Here is a 23295-nt window from a genome sequence, read left to right on the forward strand (position 1 = left end):
TTTATGTTCGACCATTGTAACACATATCACTTTAGCTCTCTAACGACACCAGTTTCGATCACAAACACCTCCTAGTTTCGATTCACACCTACCATACGCGTCATAATAACACTAACGACTACCCACAGTAGTATGACACGTTTTTAGCGATTGCAAATTACATCATCCGATATAGTCACCATGTAGTTCTATGTTTTACTAATCTCAGAACAGACAACAATCGTTTATATGTGTAGCCTGTTATCATTTACCCAACTCTGTTAATTAAATACGTTTTCTACTGTACAATAGTCTTAGCGACATAAAGTGATTTAATCGCTCTGCAAATAGTAGCATACTAAACATTCCATTCAACTCAGAGCATACCGACGTGCATTTTACTCGCTAGAACAGTTAGACACGTTTGCATTTTTACATCAATGGCTGCAATATAGTCACCAAGTAAGTTTAACTTATATCAGCACAGACAACCAACTCGAAACGTCAACAACAATCGTTGATATAGCCTCACATCATTAACGCCACTCTGAGAATTATATTCTACCATACAATAGTCTTAGAAGCATAAAGTAATTTATTCACTATGCAAACAGTAGCATACTAAAATATTTCGTTCAACTCAGAGGAGCATTTTACTCCCTATAAGTTAATCAACAGCATTCATTACAAGAGCTAGGTGAACAAATAAACAAATAAAACTTACTCAACAGGGATATCCTCAACGGGGTCAAGACGAAGCTCAAAGTGCATGTGTTCATCTTCCATATCGTCATCGCTCTCATCCGAGGATGTGGTTTCTTCCTCGCTGACTAGGTCCTCATGAATTTGGCGCAAGGCTTCGGCAGCAGAGAAGGAGTTCGCCATCATGTATCTCTTCAGTCCAAATGTAAACATCCTTACATGCTGCCTTGAATACGGAAAAATGGGGCGTTTTCTCACGTTTTACTGCAACGTCATTACCCAATAGCGATCGGAGATTTACCATGATCTTATCATATGAATAGCCCTAATCTGCTAATGGGTGGGCAATCACCGGTTGCTTATACACTCTGAGAGAGAAATATGCAAGGCTTTACCTGTATTCTCCTTACAAAGTACTCATTCATTTGTTTGTTTCGAACTGGATATATTTGAAAACTAGAAGATTCAAGCTTTCTCAGGGTGTTAGTTTTATGTTTGGAGGACAAAAACTCGCGGAGATTTTACATTCTATTAATAGAAATACCACCAAACGCCCCACGGGCGCAAATCGTTTTGGAAGGGTTAAGCAGCAGGCATGGGCAGTCTGGCACGTTTCACAATGATTTCCCTGAATAATTGACATTGCTTGCGAGCAAAATTCTGAGGCCTTGTATAACTGTAAGAAGAAATCACCTAAAAATAAATAGACTTACGGCGATTTTTGAATTAAGCGCCCTTCGCACCCTTCGGCGGTTCTGGACAGCTGTAGCTCGACGCCTCGGACACCGACATGGCTTCTTCTATAGACTAAGAACTGCACAGAAACGGTGCCATTCCGGCACAAAGTAGCCATCGATACACAATACACTTAATACACGGTACATGGACATTCAAATGGCAACACATTTTAACGGACATACGGTAGACATACAAGAGACTTACCGGCAGCATGCGTGATTGAGCTGAAGTCTGACTGTACACATCGGTACCTGTGAAACAGATGTCAATGACAAGTAACCCAATACAGTCTTTTTCATTCTTTTCACCCAGTTTAATCTCTTTTTCTTTTAAACAAACAGAGATATTATGCTAGAACAGTGTTAGACTATTACAGGTCATTTTACCATTAACCCCATATTGATCCGGTTTCCAAAAAATTAACAGTCAAGCCACATGTTAAGACTCATAGCGCTCAGGTGGCTTTCTTTCTCTGGCTGAGCGCCGAAGAGTTTGAGGTCCCGCTTGCATCTCTGCATTGTCCATTTGCACAGGCTTGGCATTCTGTGCTGGATTGTCATCCTGGATCACATCGGGCTGGGCTGATGTGTCAGTGCCAGTGTTGGTACAGTCCATATTCAGATCCAGGTCATCAGTGGGAACACGAGATCTCAATTGATCACCATGCCTCCTGTATATGCTGTCACTGTCTGTCCCTTGTACTCTGTAGGACACTGGTCCAGTTTGCTCGGCTATTACACCCGGAATCCACTTTTCTCTCCCTCCCCCTGTATTCTGTAGATATACAGGGTCATCCAGAGTAAAAGACCTGTTTACTGCACGCTGATCGTGATAGAACTTTTGCATGTATTGCTTCTTGCGCACAGTAACCGTGGTGTCAGGTACAATCAGATCCAAGCGAGTACGCATATGTCTGTTCAAAATAAGTACGCAGGTGACGGACCTGTGGTACAATTTGGAGTACAGCGGTTCTGCATCAGGAACAGAGATCTTGTCCTCTATGTCCATAGTGCAGGGATTAAAATTAACGTCGTCCCGTCGTCCCGGGGCCGTATTAAATTGTCATTGGGACGATCAACAATTTAATTTGGGACGACGTCGGGACGACAAGAATTTCAGCCCGTTTTTTATTGCACTTGCAACTCATTTAAACGGAAAAGAAACGCAATTTCAATGTACTTGAATGAAGACATTAGACACTGACAATACATCTGACTTGACTTGAAATGGACTCGCGCCTCACGTTTGTGTTCTATTAGTGACAATGTTTCAGAATGTTTCAGAATGTTGCGCTTGCTTTCCGCTCAAGCTCTGTGAAGAAGAAACTCGTTTCGACATTTTATTTAATACGGCAGTAAGATATGTTGTGCTGGTTGAAACCAGATAAATTGGCTTGAAGTTAGACATTTGCCAGAAATTCAAAACATTGCTAGGTCTCTTATTCATTCAACGCTCAACAACACTCACACAGTGCGATGTTCAGACTTGTATTTAGTTGTGAAAATATATTTACTGTTATTTGAATGCAATGAAAGGCAAAATTGTAGTAATTTAGATCACATTGACGCATCCCACAGCACAACCACGGCTCTCTTTCCATGTTTTCTGCCGTTCCGTCGGGCAGCCTTTCACAATAAAAGTCCCCAGGCAGCTCATGCAAACTGATAGGTAAACTAACTTCAAAATATGCCATGCTGGACAACTTTTGGGAAAATATACTAGGCTACAATGATGAACTAATATAATTAATTTAGCACATTACAGGAGGTGCATGGATTTTTTTTTTTAAATTAAAGGTCTTATGTCAACATCAGACTGGTACTGATAGAATAAACACATAATATCAATTGTGAACATTTCAATTCAGACTGGTATCCACTAAATACACTCATAATTACAACTGTGAAGAGTATCAGAAATTTGTGAAAACAGGAAATGCATGGGAAAGCGTGCTTATTTCAGCCAAAGTCTATGATCTGGCCTTTCCTAGTGACCCTAGAAAGGATGTGAACATTTCAATTCAGCTTATATGTCATCCTCAGACTGGTATCAACTAAATACACTCATAATTACAACTGTGAAAGGTATCAGAAATTTGTGAAAACAGGAAATGCATGGGAAAAATTCGGGACGGATCCGGGACGTTTCGGCACGGTTGAAAATGATTTTCGGGACTGTTCCGGGATGGTTCCGGGACGGTGGTGAAAAAAGTTAATTTTAATCCCTGCCATAGTGGTCTGTCCAAGCTTTTTCATACCACTCTTAAATGTCTGTACATAACCTTTCAGCGAGGCCATTGCTGGCTGGGTGGCCAGGGGCGCTTGTTGAGTGCAGAATTCCATTCTGACGCATGAAGTTCTTGAATTGCTCTGATGTGAATTGCGTCACGTTGTCAGTGACAACGTGCTCAGGAAGACCATATGCTGCAAACAGTCTCCTTAGTCTAGTGATGAGTGCTTGTGAGGTGAGGCTGGGCATTCTGAACACACCCAGCCGCTTAGAGTACGCATCCACCACTATCATGAAGGTGTGCCCCAAGAAAGGGCCGGCAAAGTCTATTTGCAGTTTTCCCCAGCTCTGACCTGGAAACTCCCATTGATGCAGTGGTACCTGTCGAGGCATCCGTTGCTCCATCTGACAAGATTCACATACTTTGCATATCTGCTCCACATCTGAATCGATCTTAGGCCACCAAACGTATTTGCGTGCCAAAGCTTTCATCTTCACCACACCCTGATGACCAGAATGCAATTCTTTTAACACAGTCTTTCTCAGTTTTTCAGGTAACACTACTCTAGTGCCCCAAAGCACACATTCCCGCTCAACTGACAGTTCACATTTGCATGTGTGGAAGGCTTTCAGACTTTGGTCCACATCATTAGGCCATCCAGTCATGACATATCTGAGAACCTTGGACAGCACACTGTCCGTACGTGATGTGCGCGCCACTTGATCAGCATTCAGAGGCGCTTGCTCGAAGTGTGCAGTCAGCAGCGTGTGAATGCTCTCTGATATGGCTGTTGTGCCTACTTCGCCCGTGTCAGGCAAAGGTACTCTTGAAAGGCCATCCGCATTGCTGTGTTTCTCTGAAGCACAGTATTCAATACTGTAGTCATACACTGAGAGAATGATCGCATGACGGCACCTATTCCATAGGGTGAAGAATCACAAGCTAGGGTGAGTGGTAGATCAGGGTCATAGTGCACAAGTACCTTGTCACTGATTAGCAACTCCTTGCACTTGTCAAAAGCTCCTTGCTCAGGCCTCGTCCACTCCCATTCCACCTGGTCTTTTAACAGCCTATAGAGAGGAGCTAGCACTGTGCTTTGGTTAGGAACGAACCGCCCATAGTAATTAACTAGCCCCAAAAAAGCTCTCAGTTCTTTAACAAAAGATGGGGCTGGTGCCTCCTTGATTGCTTTTACCTTGTCTGGAGATGGGTGGATGCCTTGGCTGTTCAATACATGCCCCAGGTATTCAATCTGCTTTTTCCCAAACTCACATTTGGCTTTCTTGACTCTCAAGCCACTCTCCTGGAGTCTCTGCAAAACTGTGTGTAGCTTCTGCAAGTGATCTTGTTCTGTTTTTCCTGTAATTAACAAATCATCTAAATAGACGACTACATCCGGATCTTTCATGAGGTTCTCCATAATTCTCTGAAAAATGGCGGGAGCTGAACTTACTCCAAAAGCGAGTCTATTGTACACAAATAGACCCCGGTATGTGTTGATGGTCAGTAGTTTCTTCGAATCCTCCTCCAGAAGGACCTGCTGGTACGCTGAGGCGAGGTCAAGCTTTGAGAACAGTTTCCCACCGCTCAGTGTGGACATTAGCCCCTCAATTCTAGGTAGTGGGTAGGTCTCTGTGGTGGTGGCTTGATTTACAGTTATTTTATAATCGCCACACAGACAAATTGAACTGTCCTTTTTTACCACAGGCACCACCGGTGCCGCCCATTCACTGTGCTTAACGGGCGAGATTATGCCGGCCTTCTCCAGTCGGTCTAGCTCAGCATATACTCTTGCCTTCATGGCAAACGGTAGTGGACGGCTCTTACTTCGGGCTGATATCTGGATTTACAAGAATTTTGGCTGTAATGCCACGCAGAGTGCCCAATTCATCCTTAAACACCTCAGAGTGTAATTCCAACACTTCTTCAATTGATTTTGGTTGCCGCATCTCACTTACATGCTTTATTTCTTCCCAATCCAAAATTAGCTTCTTTAACCAGTTCCTGCCGCATAAAGCTGGACCACTGTCTGTCAGAGCTTTTTACCCTCAACTATACTCCCCTCCTCAGAATAATCGAAGACGATTATAAACGCTGGTCTAAACATCCACTCACACTCATCGGAAGAATAGCTGCAGTCAAAATGAAAATCCTTCCTCAGATTAACTACCTCTTCTCTATGATCCCCACCACTCCTACAGACAATTGGTTCAAAACTGCCAACTCACTAAAAACCCAGAATATCACTCGCAACACTACAAAATAAAAAATCACATGGTGGACTCGAGGCACCAAACGTTCATCAATACTTCCTAGCAAATCAATTACAGTACTTAGTCAAATGGATGAATATACAAAAGCACAACTACCCATGGCTGGAACTGGAACAAAACCAATGTACAAATATCCCAATTGCAGACCTTCCCTTCCTCCCACAATCAATACAAAAATCCAACTTCTGCCAGCTCAATACCATCAACTCAACTCTGACAGCCTGGTGGAAAACGAACCAAATCACAAAATCATCACTGGCACTAAACAAATACACCCCTCTCTGGCACAACCCAGCTTTCACATTACAGAACAAACCGTTTCACTTTCCCACGTGGGCACAAAAAGGAATCACACATCTTCGCCACCTGTTTGAGAACCACCAATTAATGTCATTCAACACACTGACCCAGAAATATGGGGTTGGGAGAGAACAGTTTCTTCAATATCAACAGCTTAAGCATAAAATTAAAGATAAAACTAGACTAACCAACAACACATTACAACCTTCTGAACTTATAGAAAATCTCATGAAAATTAATAACTTCAAAAAATTAACCTCCCAACTATATACAATAATTGCAAACCTAAAAACAACAATAACACTCCCAACAACCAAGTGGGAAAATGACTTGGCCTTCACTCCCAACCCCGATTATTGGGAACAAATCTGCAAAAACACATTTTCCATGACCACTGACACAAACCTACAGCTTATACAATATAAAGTCATTCATAGATCTCACATCACCCAAAGTAAAATGTTCAAAATGGGCTTAACCAACACAGGTATTTGTTCACAATGCACTTTGGGTAGCACAGACGATTACCTACACGCCATGTGGCTCTGTCAACCAGTCTACTCTTTTTGGATCACGGTCACTGAAGCACTCTCTACCATCCTGAACTTCAGAATCCCATCAACCCCAACACTCTGTCTCCTAGGTGACATCTCCATATCCACATCCCGCAAAAATTCAAGAACCCCGTGCTCATCTCTTTAACTGTCGCTAAGAAAGTAGTCCTCCAAAACTGGAAGTCAAAGAAATCTTGCCACATCAACCACGGAAAAATCTAATCGCCCAATACATTACAATAGAAAAACACAACGCACATAGAGGGAGGCAAATGCCAGCCTTTGAAAATACCTGGTCACCATTTCTATAATTTCTAAATTAAACGAAAACATCACCAAAACCTAACCATAAGCCACATATATCAAATGACACCACTTTTCAATGTTCTATAACTCCCCACCGACCCACCCTCCTGCATTACCATTGTACACATAGGCACTCACTAGCAACATTCAAGCGCACCAACACCCAAGCATACCATGTTACAAATAACCTCCCAATATAAATCAGAGACCAATCTTTTCAATAACTAATGCATCCCATGTGTTGAACTGTCCAGTCCTGTCTTGTCTGTTCTGTCTTCGTCCCACCTTGCTCCCTGCCAACCTGCCTGGTTATCTGTCTCTCCGTTTGTTCGTCTGTCACCTTGTCGCGTCTCATGTGTTTAATGTTACACTTTAAATGTGGTGCTATAGGGATTCAGGGTCACACTAAAAATGGTTACGGTAGGACAACATGTTAATATGAAGTGAATGTAAATCCTGATTATATTGTACTGCATTGGAATTTTTTTTTTGTTATGCTTTATTAAAAATAAAAAAAAATGAAGCTGGACTACTACCTCTCACTACAATCACAGGTAGCTGTTCTGTTTGCCGTTTATAGCTAACTGTGGCTTCAAACTGCCCTAGCACAGGCATTACTTCCCCTCTGTACGTCTTTAGCTTAATGCTAGCGGCCTCTAGTGGTACTTTTTGGAATGCCGCTAGAAATATCTTTTCTGAAATAATACTCACGGCAGCCCCAGTATCGATATCCATGTCAATTTCTTTACCATCCACTGTAAAGCTTGTTCTGAATGCTTGTTTACAGCCTCTGTTGCTCTCTAAGGTCCACATTGGAAACTCAGTCTCTTCTGCCTCAACATATTTTGTGTTCTTTCCATAATTTTCCTGACGTCTTTTGTTCACTCCTCCTTTACAAGCCCTTCAAATGTGCCCTGTTTTACCGCAGGCGTGACAAGCTGACTCTGAAGTGGCACGTTTCTGAAGTGTGGTTTCTCCCATTGCACCGGTAACACTTCCTCTCCATTGCGTTGGATGACCTCGCTTCAACTTTGTGCACAGGCTACGCGTGCGAATCTTGCTTCCGGAGCTGGTGTGCGTCCTTCTCAGCAGTCTCCATATTCAAAGCCAGCTCAAAAGCTTGTGCAAAACTCAGGTTTACCTCCGACAGCAACCATTGCTGGCAAGCTTCATTGCGAATTCCACCGACAAAGCGATCCCGCAGTGCCTCATCCAAAGATGCCCCAAACTCACAATGCACAGCACACTGTTTAAGCTCGGCTGCATAGTTAGTCACAGCCTTTTGATTGCAGCGGTTAAAACGAAATCTTTCTGCGATAATTAGTGGTTTAGGCTCCAAATGCTTACTCAGTATATCCACAATGTCTTTGTACGTCTTTTCTTTCGGTACGTCCGGTTGGACTAAATTCCTTAATAATCCATATGTTGTTGGTCCCATGCAACTTATCAATGTCGGAACATACTTCCCCACTGCAATGACGTTGGCCTCGAATAATTGCTCCAAACGTTCAACATACGCCGACCAAGACTCCATCTTCGGAAGGAATTCCCCTATGGTCCCAATCAGTAGAGCCATATTTTGTTAATTTAAGTTTCATCCTCGTCGCCAATTTTACTATGGTGTATTTCCCTAAATAAACACGCAGTAGACGGTCAGCCATTTGCTTCCAAAAACACGTTCTTTACTGAAGTCAATCAATCATACAGGTGTCCCAACATGCATCTTATTAATCTGAGAACTACGGCACAACAGAGTCATCAAAGGCAAAGGTCCTGATCGAAATACATCACAGCCTGGAATCTCAGCTTTTCAATGATGTATGATGGTCATCTGACAAGAGTAGCTGTTTTGAGTTATCACACATAATGTAAACTAAGGTTAAGAAAATAATGCGTATAAATCAAGCAGAACACTGGCACAGCTGAAAATATATATTGGACATATTGTAATATTTTATTTGGTTATGTTTGGTATCATTTTAAAGGGGAGACACTGAGCTTTAATTGAAATCCTATTGTGAACATTTTGGATAAGTACAGCCAACCCTGGAGCTCTTCAAACTTTTAATCACACATATTTTCCTGCCATTACCGCCTAAGTCAGGGCTCTTCAATAGGCGGCCCGCGGGCCGAATCCGGCCCCCGAGCTGCTTTGGACTGGCCCCCGGGAGCCTCATTCAGTTTGTGACTAAAAATAAAAAATAAAAAAAAGTTTGTGACTATGGCTAATTGTACACTATCGCGTGCAGTAGGTGCTGGTATGGTGGCGGTATGCACCTGTTTAAGCCACGTAAACGGGTACTGCCTGATTTGGCCAGACATACATTTTTGAGGGAAAACAAATTACCAATCAAATTTGCCCCTCTAAATTTACCGAGCTCTAGAGTGCGTCACTCTGAGACCACATTTACACATAGCCGGGTATTTTCAGAAACAAATATTTCTGCCCCTCCGTTTCCAAAAATAACGCCGTACACGATTCGGCTATAGGGTTGAAAGAATGCAATCCTGCGTTTGCCTTAACGTAAATGAGCACTACCTTAACAGCATCCATGATCAGTAAGAAAACTAACTGTAAACATAGGACCATCACATGATGTGATGCATTTTTAGTCGCATACTGTGACGTTTCAGAAACTAAAACTCCGTTTGACCCAGTACACACGCAAACACAAAAACGGAGTTTTCAGAAATCTCCACTTTGGCCGGAGTTTTTAGAAATTATCGTTTTCCGTGATAAAACCTCAGTTTTTGTGTAAATGAAAAGCCAAACCGCATGAAAATATCTGCGTTTTCTTACCGTGTAAACGGGGTCTGACCGTTACCTTTGGCCTTCATCACTCTGACTCGTACCTTTCAAACTGCGCTTACCAGACAAAAATGTCTACTGCACGCGAGAGTGTACAATTACGTAAATGAGCACTACCTTGGTTACCATGGTTACATACGTAACCTAGCGTTCTATTTCGTTTCTACTGACCGCCAGAGGCGGTGCATTAAGCACTGGATGACTAATACCAACCAAGTCACGAGGAAGTCTTACCTTACTCCCGCTGTAAGGAAGTAGGAAGAACACCAGCTGCCACTGGGTTATGAGGGACCACGTTAACCCTATAAAACAGACTGGCGGAATTCCAGTCATATCAATATAAGCCCTAAGTGCTCTCACTGGGCACAACAGGTAGGGCTCTGTCCCTGCTCGTCATCCTGAGCTGGGGCTCAAGGCAGCCAGCCTGAGCGGCTGGTTTCAGTAGGATGATAATTCGCCTTTGGAAGAAATTCACCCACAACGTTATCCCTGGGCCTCCGGGGTTCCAATATAGACATTCTTGGCTTGGCTTTCGTTTAGCCGATGCCATGGCCAAGAGAAAAGCGGTCTTCATAGACCGTTATTTCAATCCCACCCTCTCTAGAGGTTCAAATGGGGACTGCCAGAGTGCCCTTAGGACTATAGGCAAGTCTCAAGAGGGCACTGAGCTTCGCCGAAGCGGCCTTAGTTGTTGAGAACCCATAAGGAAGCGGGTCGCCAGCATATGGGACCCAACTGTCACACCATCTGCGCTACTGTGTATGACTGAGATGGTGGCTGCATATACTTTCATGGTGAAGGCTACAAGGCTACCGGGATAGCACATCCACAGCCGTGTTCCGAATGCCTGTTAAATGCATTGCCCCCAGGCTCAGGAAGAGGAGATAGGCCCACAGCCACCGCTGTTGGGGCAGCCTCAAGGATTGTCTGGCCTTGTGCTACCCTGGTGGTTTATCTGGTAGACCACTGACGTGTTGTCTGCTCTTACCAGGACAGCTTTTCTACCACTACTGGAAGAAAATGTTTGAGCGTCAGCAGGACAACCTGCAGCTCCAATACATAAATGTGGTGTTCCTACTGCCAAGGACTCCAGAGACCTCCGAAAATTGTCATACAGCTCCCCCTGCCATAGAGGCATCGGTGGCCACCACTCCTCTGTAAGAAGATATGGGCCCCAAGGGAACCCCCTGGGTGAGATTATGTCTCTTCCCTACACAGCCATAGCTTTGTAAGGCAACTGGAAGTGACTCTGACCAGCTTGTGCCTGTGATAAGTGGGGTGCAAGCCAAGATCGTTCAGCCGAATTTAAAGAGGCTGCAAAGACAGAAGGCACAAGGGAACCCCTACGTGGCCGCTATGAGCATACTCAGCAGTCTTAGAAAAGATCTTGAGGGCCAGAGCCCTCTTTTCCTGAAATGACTGATGATACAGTAGGGACAGTGCCGCTGCCGCACATCTGGTGAAGACGTGGTGCCAGCGAGATCCCGAAAAGGGAGCACATAGAACTGGCAAGCTCTGCCCTCGAATGCAAAACGAAGAATCTGTCTGTTTCGAGGTGTGATAGGGACGTGGAAGTATGCATCCTTTAGGTCGATGGTTGTAAACCAATCTCCTTGCTTGGTACCTTGCAGCACATCCGCTGTACGCAGCATGTGGAATCTTAACCTTGAGATGTGTGTTTAACAGTCTCAAGTCTAGTATAGGCCGAAGGCCGTCACCCTTCTTTGGCATGATAAAATAGGCAGAGTAGAATCAACCGTTTTGTGCCAGCCTGTCTAATGGCTTGATGGCGCCTTTCCTCAAAAGATCCCAGATCTCCTGACGTAGAGCCAGAGCCCTGCTTGGGTCTATGACCAATGTCATTTAGACCCCATGGCACCTTGGTGGTCGGGGTCCGAACCCTAGGGGGCCTCTGTCTGCCAGGAGCCTCACGGCTCAGACTGGCAACTGTTGTCTGGACTGTGTAACCTGTAGGCTGCACTCCAGAGCTTACTGCACGACAGGACCAACATCTGTCCAGGAGTGACAGGAGGAAGAGACAATAGGGCTCTCCTGCCCGGCTCCAAGAGTGGAGACTGGGCCAACCGTATCTGGCGTTGGGTCTGGGTTAACTAGGACACCGCCTACCCCACTTCCCTGGTCATGTAGGCAAACGCCTGCAGGGAGGTGTCACTCCGACTCTGCAGAGGAGTCATCCCCAGAAGTCTGCAATGTCTGGGACAGGGCTAGTACCAGGTGTGACATTGAATACCCAAGACATGCAATACGCGGTGCTGCGTAGTAGGATTTCACCATGTAGACGTCTGTCAAACGGCACTGTGGCCGGGGCAGCGAGTATCAGGCCGGAGTGCTTAACCAGGTTTCAGCACCCGGGCAGCAACGGCTGGTTCAATATTGGGCATGCTAGCAAGGCCCTGGGCAGATGCATCTTGCATTATGGCTAGGGCTCTAGTCTCCTGGGAGATGAGAGAACCGTCTGGGATCTGCCCAGCTTCTCTGCCGCTCCTCGATATATGGGGGCGAGGGCGGAACATTAAAAGCCGAAGATGGAGATGCCTTTTTTAAAGGCACTCTGAGGAGAGGTCTGTATGGGTATAATATCCAACCCTAGACGTGTCATTGCCATCTTAAATGTGGGTCTAACTGATGTTTTTTGGCTTCTTTCGGAGCCCTTCAGTGTAGTGTCGTTCGTACCCAGGGAACTGGGATGAGAGTAATAGGGGCCTCTCTGAAGCCCTGGTGGAGAGAATATCCTCCTTGAGGATCTCAAAGCTGGTGACCGTATCAGAGGGAGCACCTCCGAAGGAGACTGTAAAGCCGCTGTAGTGAAAGCACTAGCACGCTGTGCAGCAGGTTGTTGTAGCTTTAGAAGCAGAGTCTTATTTCTGCAAACTCCTAAGTCGAAGTGTCTACCTTCTGGGCAAGCGGATACACTTTCCTGCATTTGCCCCTACCAGAGGCTTCCCGGGAATCAGGCCTCTGGCGTTTGCATTGCTTAGGAGACCTAGCGCTGGAGGCGGTTCTGGCTCGTCCTCCGGCCCAAGAGGGGCCTGGCAACAGTGCATGTAATGAACATGTTGCAATATCTATACATAGATGTATTTATTTATCTTTATATATATATATATATATACACAGTATATGAGTGATATTTTACCAGCAGCCTTAGCGAATAACACTAGGCCCTGTTCAGATAGGCTACTGTTTAAGTGTGAACCCACTCCTCTACAGCCAGCTGAACCAAATAATAAATGCTGAACAACTGAGGTTTGCAGTCTATTATGGACCAAGCCTCAATATTAACCAAGCGCATTACACCTGATCGCGGCAATGATTCCTCTTACGTTACGTAAGGTAGGCTTCCATTTAAAAGCGGACCCAACGGTTAACAATTACCAAATTTGGATGCTTTATAACTGAAAATTGCGGGCATAGCCCATTCAGTCCCTGATCAGTTGGTAAACGTAGCCTGCTTATAGTGTTTAACACAAAGCCGATTGGCGTAAATCATATAGCCTACTGCTTTAGAGCGAACCCACTCTACAGTCATCTGAACCAAATAATAAATGCTGAACAACTGAAGTTTGCGGGGCGGAGAACAATCACCCACTCAAACTAGGCAGTTTATTATGGACCAAGCCTCAATATTTACCACGCGAATTAAACTTGATCGCGGCAATGATTCCTCCTACGTTATGTAAGGTAGGCTTCCATTTAAGAGCGGACACACTCGTTAAGTTATCCAAATTAGATGCTTTTAGAACTGAAATTGCGGGCGTAACCCGTCAGTCACCAAACAGTAGGTAGACGTAGCCTGCTTATAGCATTTACCACAAAGCCGACAGGAGTAAAAACCTTTCCTGTTCAAGAGCGGACCCGCCCATTACCAGTTACCAATATAGATGGTTTAGAACTGAAATTGCGGCCATAGCCCGTCAGTTACTTGTCCGTAGGTAAACGCAGCCTGCCTATAGCGTTTAACACAAGCCAACAGGAGTAAAAACCCTGTCCTGTTTAAGAGTGGACACACTCGCTTTTAACACCATAGTTAACAGTTCCGCAAACATAGAACTGACATTTCGGGGCGTAGAACGTAGCTTTAATAGTTACCCAAACAGTAGGTAGCGATAGGAGTAAATCCTGTTCTACTTAATTGAATGCTTATGGCGAGAACGCCGCTTGCATCTTCATCATAACAACGGTACAAAACCAACTATGCAAGGATTTCCATCTCGCTTAACAAGTAGTTTTAATTATCAGCTATAAGGCGAGAAAAACCTTCTGATAGCATGACACAATCAGCTATAAGGCGAGAAACACCTTCTGATAGCGTGACACGAAGCCGACAGGGGCAAGTAGGCTAGAACGCCGCTTGCATCTTCAAAACAACAACGGTACAAACCAAACTATGCGAGGGCTCCAGCTCGCTTAACAAGTAGTTTTAATTATCAGCTATAAGGCGAGAAACACCTGTAGCCTGCAGATAGTGTGACACGAAGCCGACAGGGGCAGAGGGTTTCCATCTCGCTTAACAAGTGGTTTTAATCATCAGTCGTGAGGCGAGAACACCTATACTGACTGCCGTATCTCATCGTGACCGATAATCATAGGGAACTATTATGCGAGGAACTCACTCGTGCAACAAGTGGGTTTAATTATCAGTTGTAAGGCGAGAAACACCTAAAAACTGCTGATACCCATGCCTCTTTACTCATTAGGCTCCTACAGCGTGAGCACGATAAACGGTATAATAAGCTGTAGCATAACTCGCTTAACAAGTGGGTTCAACTATCGGTTTGTAAAACGAGAAACACACTTCCGATAGGCCACTGCCTCAAACCATTACCCGAGCCTGACTACTACACACGGTAAAAAACAATAGATGAGGCAACTCACCTTTTTTTCCGGATTATCCGTCTTTCCTTTAGTACAGGGGCGAAGGCATACGTCACCCAGGTCACAGTTGATTTTGTTGATACAAATACTCGAACTACACGTAAACGTGAATGACATCCAGTGCTTAATGCACCGCCTCTGTCGGTCAGTAGAAACGAAATAGAACCCATTTTGTGCATCTTACTACGGGTGAAGTGGGTTCTGTGAATGGTCTTATATTGTATGAGTTGAAGGTTGGTGTTGGTAGTCATTGCAAAGATGTTACTGCATATTTGTGTCCAGAAATTGGGGTCGGGAGATAGTGCCAGGTCGTTTTCCCATTTTGTTTTGGGTAGTGTTATTGAGCGATTAGAGGTAGAGATGAGTTTGTAGAAATGAGAAGTAACTTTTTTGGGTTGGTTCACAAGTTTTAAGAGTTGTTCACTTAATTCAGAAGGCTGCAATGTGTTGTTGGTTATTTTCATTTTGAATTTGACTAAAGATCTCAACTGTTGGTACTGAAGAAATTGGTCTCTCCCGACGCCATATTTCTGGGTAAATGCAGTAAATGAAATGTTGCTTTTCGAATATGTGATGGAGGTGGGTAATTCCTTTTTGGTGCCATTTGGGGAAGTAGATAGGTGCATTGTGCAATTTAAAGTCTGGATTGTGCCAAATGGGGGTGAGACTGCATGGTGCTAGGGTGGATTTGGTGATTTTGTTGGCTTTCCACCAAGCTGTCAGAGTTGAGGATATTGTAATGTTGTGATAGAAATCCATTTTTTTTATTGACTGTGGTAGGAAGGGGAGGTCTGTAATAGAAACCGGAGAGCATAGGGATTGTTCTAGGCTGAGCCATGGGTAGGTATGTGTATAATGTTGAGTCCATTTGAGTTAATATTGTAGTTGATTTGCCAGGAAGTAATTTTGGAAATTTGGTGCTTCAAGTCCACCTAGTTCTTTCATATTTTGTAGGGTTGTGAGTGAGATTCTTGCTTTTTTGTCTTTCCAGTAGAAATGGGTTGTCAGAGTGTCTAGATTTTTGAACCATTTGTCTGTGGGGGTGGTGGGGATCATGGAGAACAGGTATATGACCTGAGGGAGGGTTTTCATTTTAACTGTAGCAATTCGACCAATGAGTGTGAGTGGGAGCTTGTTTCAGCGTTTATAATCATCTTCAATTTTTTTAAGGAGAGGTGTATAGTTAAGATTGAACAGTTCTGACAGCCTGGGGGAAACTGTGATCCCTAAGTATTTGATGATGCCAGTGGTGAGGTTAAGGGTGGGGTCATGGGCTGCAGAGTCCCAACTGTCTCCAGACAGTGGGAGTATTGTTGACTTTTTCCAGTTTATTGTATAGTGTGAGATTTTTGAAAAATCTTTAATGATATTGAATGTTTCTCTGAGGGATGTGGGTGGGGTCTGTAGGTATAATAGGAGATCATCTGCATACAGGCTTACTTGTGTTGTGAGTTGTTGGTATGAATTCCTTTGATTTCACTGTTTTGGCGTATTGCTGCAGCAAGTGGTTCAATGAAGATGGCAAAAAAAAGGATGGTGTCTGTGCTGTATTGAACACTAACACCCCCCTCTCTCTCTCTCAGGGTGTGCGTGTGTCTGTGCTGTATTGTCCACTAACACCCCCCCTCTCTCTCAGGGCGTGCGTGTGTCGGTGCTGTGCCGTGAGGTGTACAGTAACACCAGCCCCCCCCCCCCCCGCCCCCTCCCAGGGTGTGAGTTTGTCTGTGCTGTGCCGTGAGGTGTCCACTAACACTAACCCCCCCCCCCCCCTCTCTCTCTCTCTCAGGGTGTGAGTTTGTCTGTGCTGTGCCGCGAAGTGTACACTAACACCTCCTCTCTTTCTCAGGGTGTGCGTGTGTCTGTGCTGTGCTCAGAGGTGTACAATTACACCCCCTCTCTCTCTCTCTCAGGGTGTGCGTGTGTCTGTGCTGTGCCGTGAGGTGTCCTGGCTCCTGGAGGAGGTGCTGTTCCGGCGCAGGGACGTGGGCTTCGCTGGCTCTCTGGTGGAGGTGGTGTACTCTGCCCTGACCCTTCTCTCCCCCCACCTCCTCATGGCCGCCCCACCCCCCACGGCCGAGCCCTTACTCGTCCCGGGCCCCCACCCGGACGCGCGCCTCGCTCTCGCCTGCCATGCACATGCGCTCACACACACCTTCATCACCGAGGCTGTCGGAGGTGAGGGGGCAAGAGTGTGTGTAAAATGGACCGACTGTGTGTGACTTTCTGTAAACAACTGATTTATGAAGTACATAGGTGTTTATGGGTGTTTGATTATGCAGTATGTGTATCTATACAAGTGTGTTTATATTTAAATAAAAATGAAGGTGTGTGTGTGTGCCTGTGCCTGTATTGTCTGTGTGTTTGTGCATGTGCGTTTCTAAGTGCACTCGTGTGTGTGTGTGTGTGTGTGTGTGTGTGTGTGTGTGTGTGTGTTTCTGTTTGTGTGCTTGTAGGTACATGCATTTGTGTGTCTGTGCATGTGTGTGTCTTTGTTCACTTTTTTGTGTCTTATGTGTGCATGCAGCCTGTGCAGTGTCTGCCATGCTGAGTGAGGTGGCCTGCTGTGGGGACATGGGAGAGATGGAGTTTGATGTGGCGCTGTGTCAGGAGGAGCTCACAGACAGAGCCCTGCAGCTCACACACCTGCTGCCTGCAGGATACATACCGGTGAGACACACACACATACACACACATGCACACATTTACATTGAATCATTTGGCAGAGACCTAGTGTAACAATAAATACTATTTTACATGATAATTAATAAAAAAGTGCAGGAATGTAACTGCTGTAAGTGCAAGTTATGTACTAGTAGAAGTGCAAGTTAAAGGTGGAGAGGGATGCCCCTGCTCTGGTAGTGCTAGGCAGCTCATGTGCACATACACACATGTATACACTCTAGGAGTGTAATATTACACAAAATTCACGGATATGTACCTCTGTTTTGGGGTCAGGGTCTGGCGCTGGTGAATCTGCAGTGCTAAATACTCATTAGTATTAGTTATAAATTTGGCACAGTCTGAATCTGCTGTGATAAATACTCAATAGTATTAGCACAGGCTAATCCGCCTGCTACAGCTGACGGACTGGTGCACTGCCAAAACATTCCGGGTAAAACGAACGCTCTAGAACACACATTCAGTGCATAACAGGACACAAACCTGACTTACTTATGCTTACAAAAAAATCAATTCTATAGATTGCATACGGCATACACATAGTTTACATCAGACTTTACTGACTGTGAACTATATCTTATCTAATGATTGAGTAGGTGAGCCAGGGATGGGATTGTGGAGACTGAAGGTGGTCGGTGTTCGTTCATGGTTGTGTCGTTTGTATCAATCTCTCCCTATCTTTCTGTTGATCTGCGTGCGTGCTTCGCTTCTGCCCCGAGCTGGCCCTTGTGGGGAGAAATGGGGAGGGCGGCAGCATAAAACATCTGAAAAATTGGTTTTGTCTCTCACACTCACACACACACACACACACACACACAAAACAAACACAGACAGACACGTACACACACTCCCGCTGCGTGTGTAAATCTGAAACTCATCTGCGGAACACTCCGAGCCACACCCCCCTGCCTTGGTAGAGTTTACAGTCCTCATAGGCCCTAACTCACAGAGGTACAATGTACCACTGACTCATTCATTCAAGGAGTCTCCTCCCCATCTCTCTTTCACAAGCTCACACACACAGACACGCGCACAATTTTTCTTCCTCTGTCTCTCTTTCTCACACGCACACACACACACACAGTTATGTCAACCAGTCACTTAAGAAAAAAAAAAATCCATATTTTCTTGTAACCTCTTTCTACTCCCTTGTTGTCTTTGCATGACCATGATAATTATGTTCATTCTAATTTGACAAATTGAATAATAACGATACCAATTAAAGGAAAGCAGTGAGTGGAACTGTGTATATTAATTGCGGTAGTGATGGGGGGGGGGGGGGGGGGGGGGGGCAGGCAGATGCTCACGCTGCTTTGAAGTTTCCCCAGCTCAGGTCCACATTGCTAGAAAAGGGGGGGTGAACCCATACGCAGCATATTTAATAAACTCTCTACTCAGAAACCTCTGAAGTGAAAGACAATGGTAACTACAGGATGCTGCAGGGAACTATGTTTCATTTTGTGCGTTAAGCAGTTTTGTTTGATTCCAGGGAAGTTGTGCCCCCCACCCCCCCCCATCATATTGTTGTGTGATGTACGCAGAGTAGGGGGCAGAGATATCAAAGGGTAAGAGTGAGTCACTGATCAAACAAACTAGATGAGGTAATTTAGTGTACTCTTTGGATATGGTGCCATCACTACATGCTTGTGCTTCGCTGACAGTTCGATCTAGACAGAAACACCGTGTTCATCATCAGCTGTGGAGGTTTTGGACAAATGCAGAATTTAGTCACAGAAACAAAACAACAGCAAAAGTAGAGTAGGACTCGGAGGACTGAAACTTTCACGGAGCACCAAAAGCATCCTTGTACCAGGGTCTGCTGCTGACTCGCCACTTCATCACTGAAAGATGAGCGATCGTGTGTCAGTGGAGTACTGCCCCAGACGGCTGGGTTCAAAGACTACACCAACGCACGTCAGCCACAGTTTACTCCAGCTTACTGTCAAACATGTCCAGACACACATGTACCGTCAGCCCTGTATGCACCAGAGCTCTCATCAGGAAGCGCTGCCACTTCATAAATTTGGCAGACTGTGAATACACATGAAGGAGCGAGTGAGCTTAAACTGCTGCTCTTTGAAATGGGAGGGAACATATATATACACATATATACACATACAAACTATGTCATATGTATATATCAGATATGTCACGTTCAAGGTAAGCACAGAAACGTAGACATGTTTTTTAGTCGCTTCCCTGGCTCAGTGTTTGTGCTAACCTGAATCACTAACTCTTCAAGACAGTCGGGCTTAAGAGGTTGCTGTGTTTGCTCGGCACATTAGAGCATTGCTTAGGCCCGTCTGTTCTGCTCCGTGGCCCTTAAGATTCCCCGGTCAGGTCGACTGTAGAGGCGGACCTCTCTCAGGGAGAATAAAAAAGTAGCGGTTTACCTCGTCTCCAAACCTCCAAACCAGGTGGCTGAGGCCTAGATGCGGAGCGGATCCTGCCACCTGAGTTCCATGTTTGCCATTACATTTTTTGCAGTCCTTTGATGAAACTTTTGAGGTTCTTTTCAACTCGGGGAAACTTTTAATCAGTGGAAAATAAATAGCGTGAACCGTTGTTTTTAGGAAGAAAAAAGTAGATAGATGTAGTAGTAAGCAGTAAGAAGTACATCTTTTTGGTCATCTTTTCATAGAAGCCATCAGGAAGCTTGAAATTGTAACTCATTTAAGTGTGAGCCATTATGTCATACATGCTCCTCCTGAGGTCACTGTGGGTCTACTAAAGCGGCTTTGATTACGGATCCGATCATGGGTTGTGTGTGTGTGTGTGTGTGTGTGTGCGCGTGTTTGTGGGTGCATATGGTACAGTCCTTGGTGTTGTGTGTGTGTGTGTGTGTGTGTGTGTGTGTGTTTGTGTGTTTGTGTGTTTATGGGTGCATATGAAACAGCCCTTGGTGAGTGTGTGTTTGTGTGTGTGTGTGGGTGCATATGAAACTGTCCTTGGTGAGTTTGTGTGTGTGTGTGTGTGTGGGTGCATATGAAACTGTCCTTGGTGAGTTTGTGTGTGTGTGGGTGCATATGGCACACTCATTGGTGTGTGCGTGTGTGTTTGTGGGTGCATATGGCACACTCATTGGTGAGTGTGTGTTTCCTTTCCAGGAGAAGATGGCTTTGTTTGACCCATGCAAGGGGCATCTAAATGAGTGAGGGATGGGCTAGCTGGATGGGGCTTAAATGACTGGCAGTCCACTAAAACTCAATGGCGGAAAAGTGTTTAAAATGCAGCCAAAGGTTTCCAAGCCAGGGATCATCACAATCTGTTCATGTTGGTGCTCCCTCTGTCCTCTCAGGCTTCTTCTTCCTCCATTTCTTCTTCTTCTTCCTCTTCCTCTGCTTCTTCTTCTGTACGTTTTTAATTCCACTTATTCCATACTCAGATGCAACTGAACTGCACCCTTCCTCTCTCTCTTTTCTTCTCTCTCCTCTTTTTTTTCTCCCCCTGTCTGTCTCTCCTCTTCTTAAGTTTGTCTGTTGTCCTTCCTCTCTATCACTCCATTTTTTTCACACCTCAATCTCACTTTATGTTTTCTCTCTCTCTCTCTTTCTTTCTCTCTTTTTTTGTGTGGTGTGGCACAGTGAAATTAAATTCAGATTGAAGGGTTCTCCACTGGCATCAGCAGCAGCTGTAATTTACCCCCCCACCACATACACACACACACACACACACAAAATAACAACACTTCCCACTGACGCCAGGAAAATAAACCCCTTAAAATGGTGGAGCAATGTCAAGAGCTGCAGAGGCAGATGAGACAGCTGTCTCCCCCAAACCCTCTTCTCTCCACCACCGCCCCAATTTCAAATGAATTCACTCTGTTTTACCTCAGTTATATTCAGCAAATATCGCTTCTCTCTTCCCAGATCAGAGGATACGGTTGAATCTCATTGTCTTTTCTGTTTTTCCCTAAACAAAGAACCCCTCAGTATATCCCTGACCCAGCCGCCTGAGGTTAACAGCTGGTTTAATTGGTTTTCACTGTGGTCAAGAGCTTCGTATGGAGAGAATGTGCCTTCAAAAGTGCAGCTTTGGATGAGTTCTGTGACCTTCAGGCAACACAAGAGAGCAGAACATGAACACAACAATAGAAATGAACACAAAAGAAAACGTGTCAGGGAAAAGAATTAACAAAAAACATTTTCTGATTTTGTTGTGTGTTGCTCACCCATACACCACAATTAACAACCAGCCTTTTCACAAGCATGTTTATCGCCAATACTTCTTTCGTTGGCAACATGGACGCCTGATCATTGAAAAAGGATGAAATGATCACCTCCACCTCTACTGTCCTTGCTTCAGTTCCTCAGTTCCTCTCACCAACACCTCCTCTAATTGCTGAGTTCAGCAGAACGAACGACAGCATGGCAGTGGGCAGTGGTGAGGGCATGCGGGCCCAAACACCACAGCCTTTATCTGTCTGATGCTCTCTGTCTGCTGTCGCTTCTCCCTCTGTCTCAATTTCCTCTTTCGCTCGCTCTCTCTCTCTCTCTCTCTCTCAGCCGTGTCAGACTGCCCAGACCTTCGCCCTGGACGCTGTGGACAGTGTGGTGCGCTGTGGCATCCTCATCATGGAGGAGGTACACACACACACACACATATATATACACATTCTCTCTCTCTCACACACACACACACACATACCTTCTCTCTCTCACAGACACACATATACACAATTTCTCTCACACACACATACACATTCTCGCACACACACACACATACCTTCTCTCTCTCACACACGCACATACGTATACACATTCTCACACACACACACACAGACAAAAACACATAGAACAGGCAGTGAGAGGATTGAGGATATGTGATGTGCTACCAGAATAGTTTTGTTTTTGTATACAGCATTTGTTTGTGCTGAGATATATGTGCATAAACATATACATTCACATTTCTTTTCAGATGCTTTAACCAAAGCAATTTACAGTACAGATATGGCGCATGTGTGTGAGTGCGCCTTTGTGTGTGTGTGGAATGTTATTTTTTTTATTTTTTGTATGTATGTATTCTTTGGAAATCGAACCATGACCTTGGTGATGTGGACACCTTTAGCTTCTGACAGTTGAGCTACAGGGACAGTACAGCAAGACAGATTGACAGGCACACATACAGTGGGGAAAATAAGTATTTGACCCCCTGCCGATTTCGCAAGTTTGCCCAATTGCAAAGAAATGTGTGATCTATAATTGTAATGGTAGATCTATTTTAACAGTGAGAGACAGAGTATCAACAAAAACATCTAGAAAACTGTTTTTGTTGCAAATCACTGTAAGTCAAAGTGACTCAAGACAAACATTGTTTTAAGGGTTGTGTCTTTAAGGGATGGAGGAGGTTTGGTCTGGTAGGGACATCAGATGGTTGCACTTTAAAAAATAAAAATAAATGTCTTTTAGAGCAATTAACTAAGCAGCTCCTCGACCAGCCAATTGACCAGAGGGATAGATCAGCTGGACATTTTAATTATCTCCAAATGCACAGAACCACAGGCCAAGGCACACAAAATAAAACAATCAGCCAGTCAGCCAACAAGTGTCCACTTAAACAGTTAGGCTGGAGAGAAATAGTGGATTACATTATGCTTTTACAAGAAACGTTTTTTTTTTTACAAGAAATCCCGTACTATTGTAAATAGCCTGGTGACAGCATTTGTTTTTGTCTATATGGGATGTGTTTATTTGTGTCTGCATGCATATGGGCATATATATTTGTATGCATATATGAACAGTTTTTTGTATGTGTTTGTATGTGTGTGTGTGTGGGGGGGGGGTGTATCTGAGAGTTTGTTTGTGTTTGTCATACACTCAGTCTAGGGTT

The 23295-nt window shown here is 44.6% G+C and overlaps 1 protein-coding gene across 1 annotated transcript in view; it reads left to right on the top strand.

Moving 5' to 3' along the window:
• Window positions 1-23295, top strand: part of gpat2 (glycerol-3-phosphate acyltransferase 2, mitochondrial) — a gene marked incomplete at both ends in the record, with an annotated part of 99633 nt that overhangs the window by 71484 nt on the left and 4854 nt on the right. The window contains 3 exons of the mRNA XM_080852376.1: window positions 16698-16962; window positions 17312-17454; window positions 21972-22049. Coding sequence (XP_080708502.1) covers window positions 16698-16962; window positions 17312-17454; window positions 21972-22049 — 486 coding nt within the window. The remainder of the gene's footprint in view (window positions 1-16697; window positions 16963-17311; window positions 17455-21971; window positions 22050-23295) is intronic.

Source organism: Sprattus sprattus (genome assembly GCF_963457725.1).
Source record: "Sprattus sprattus genome assembly, chromosome: 15".
In the NCBI taxonomy this organism is placed as follows: Eukaryota; Metazoa; Chordata; class Actinopteri; order Clupeiformes; family Clupeidae; genus Sprattus; species Sprattus sprattus.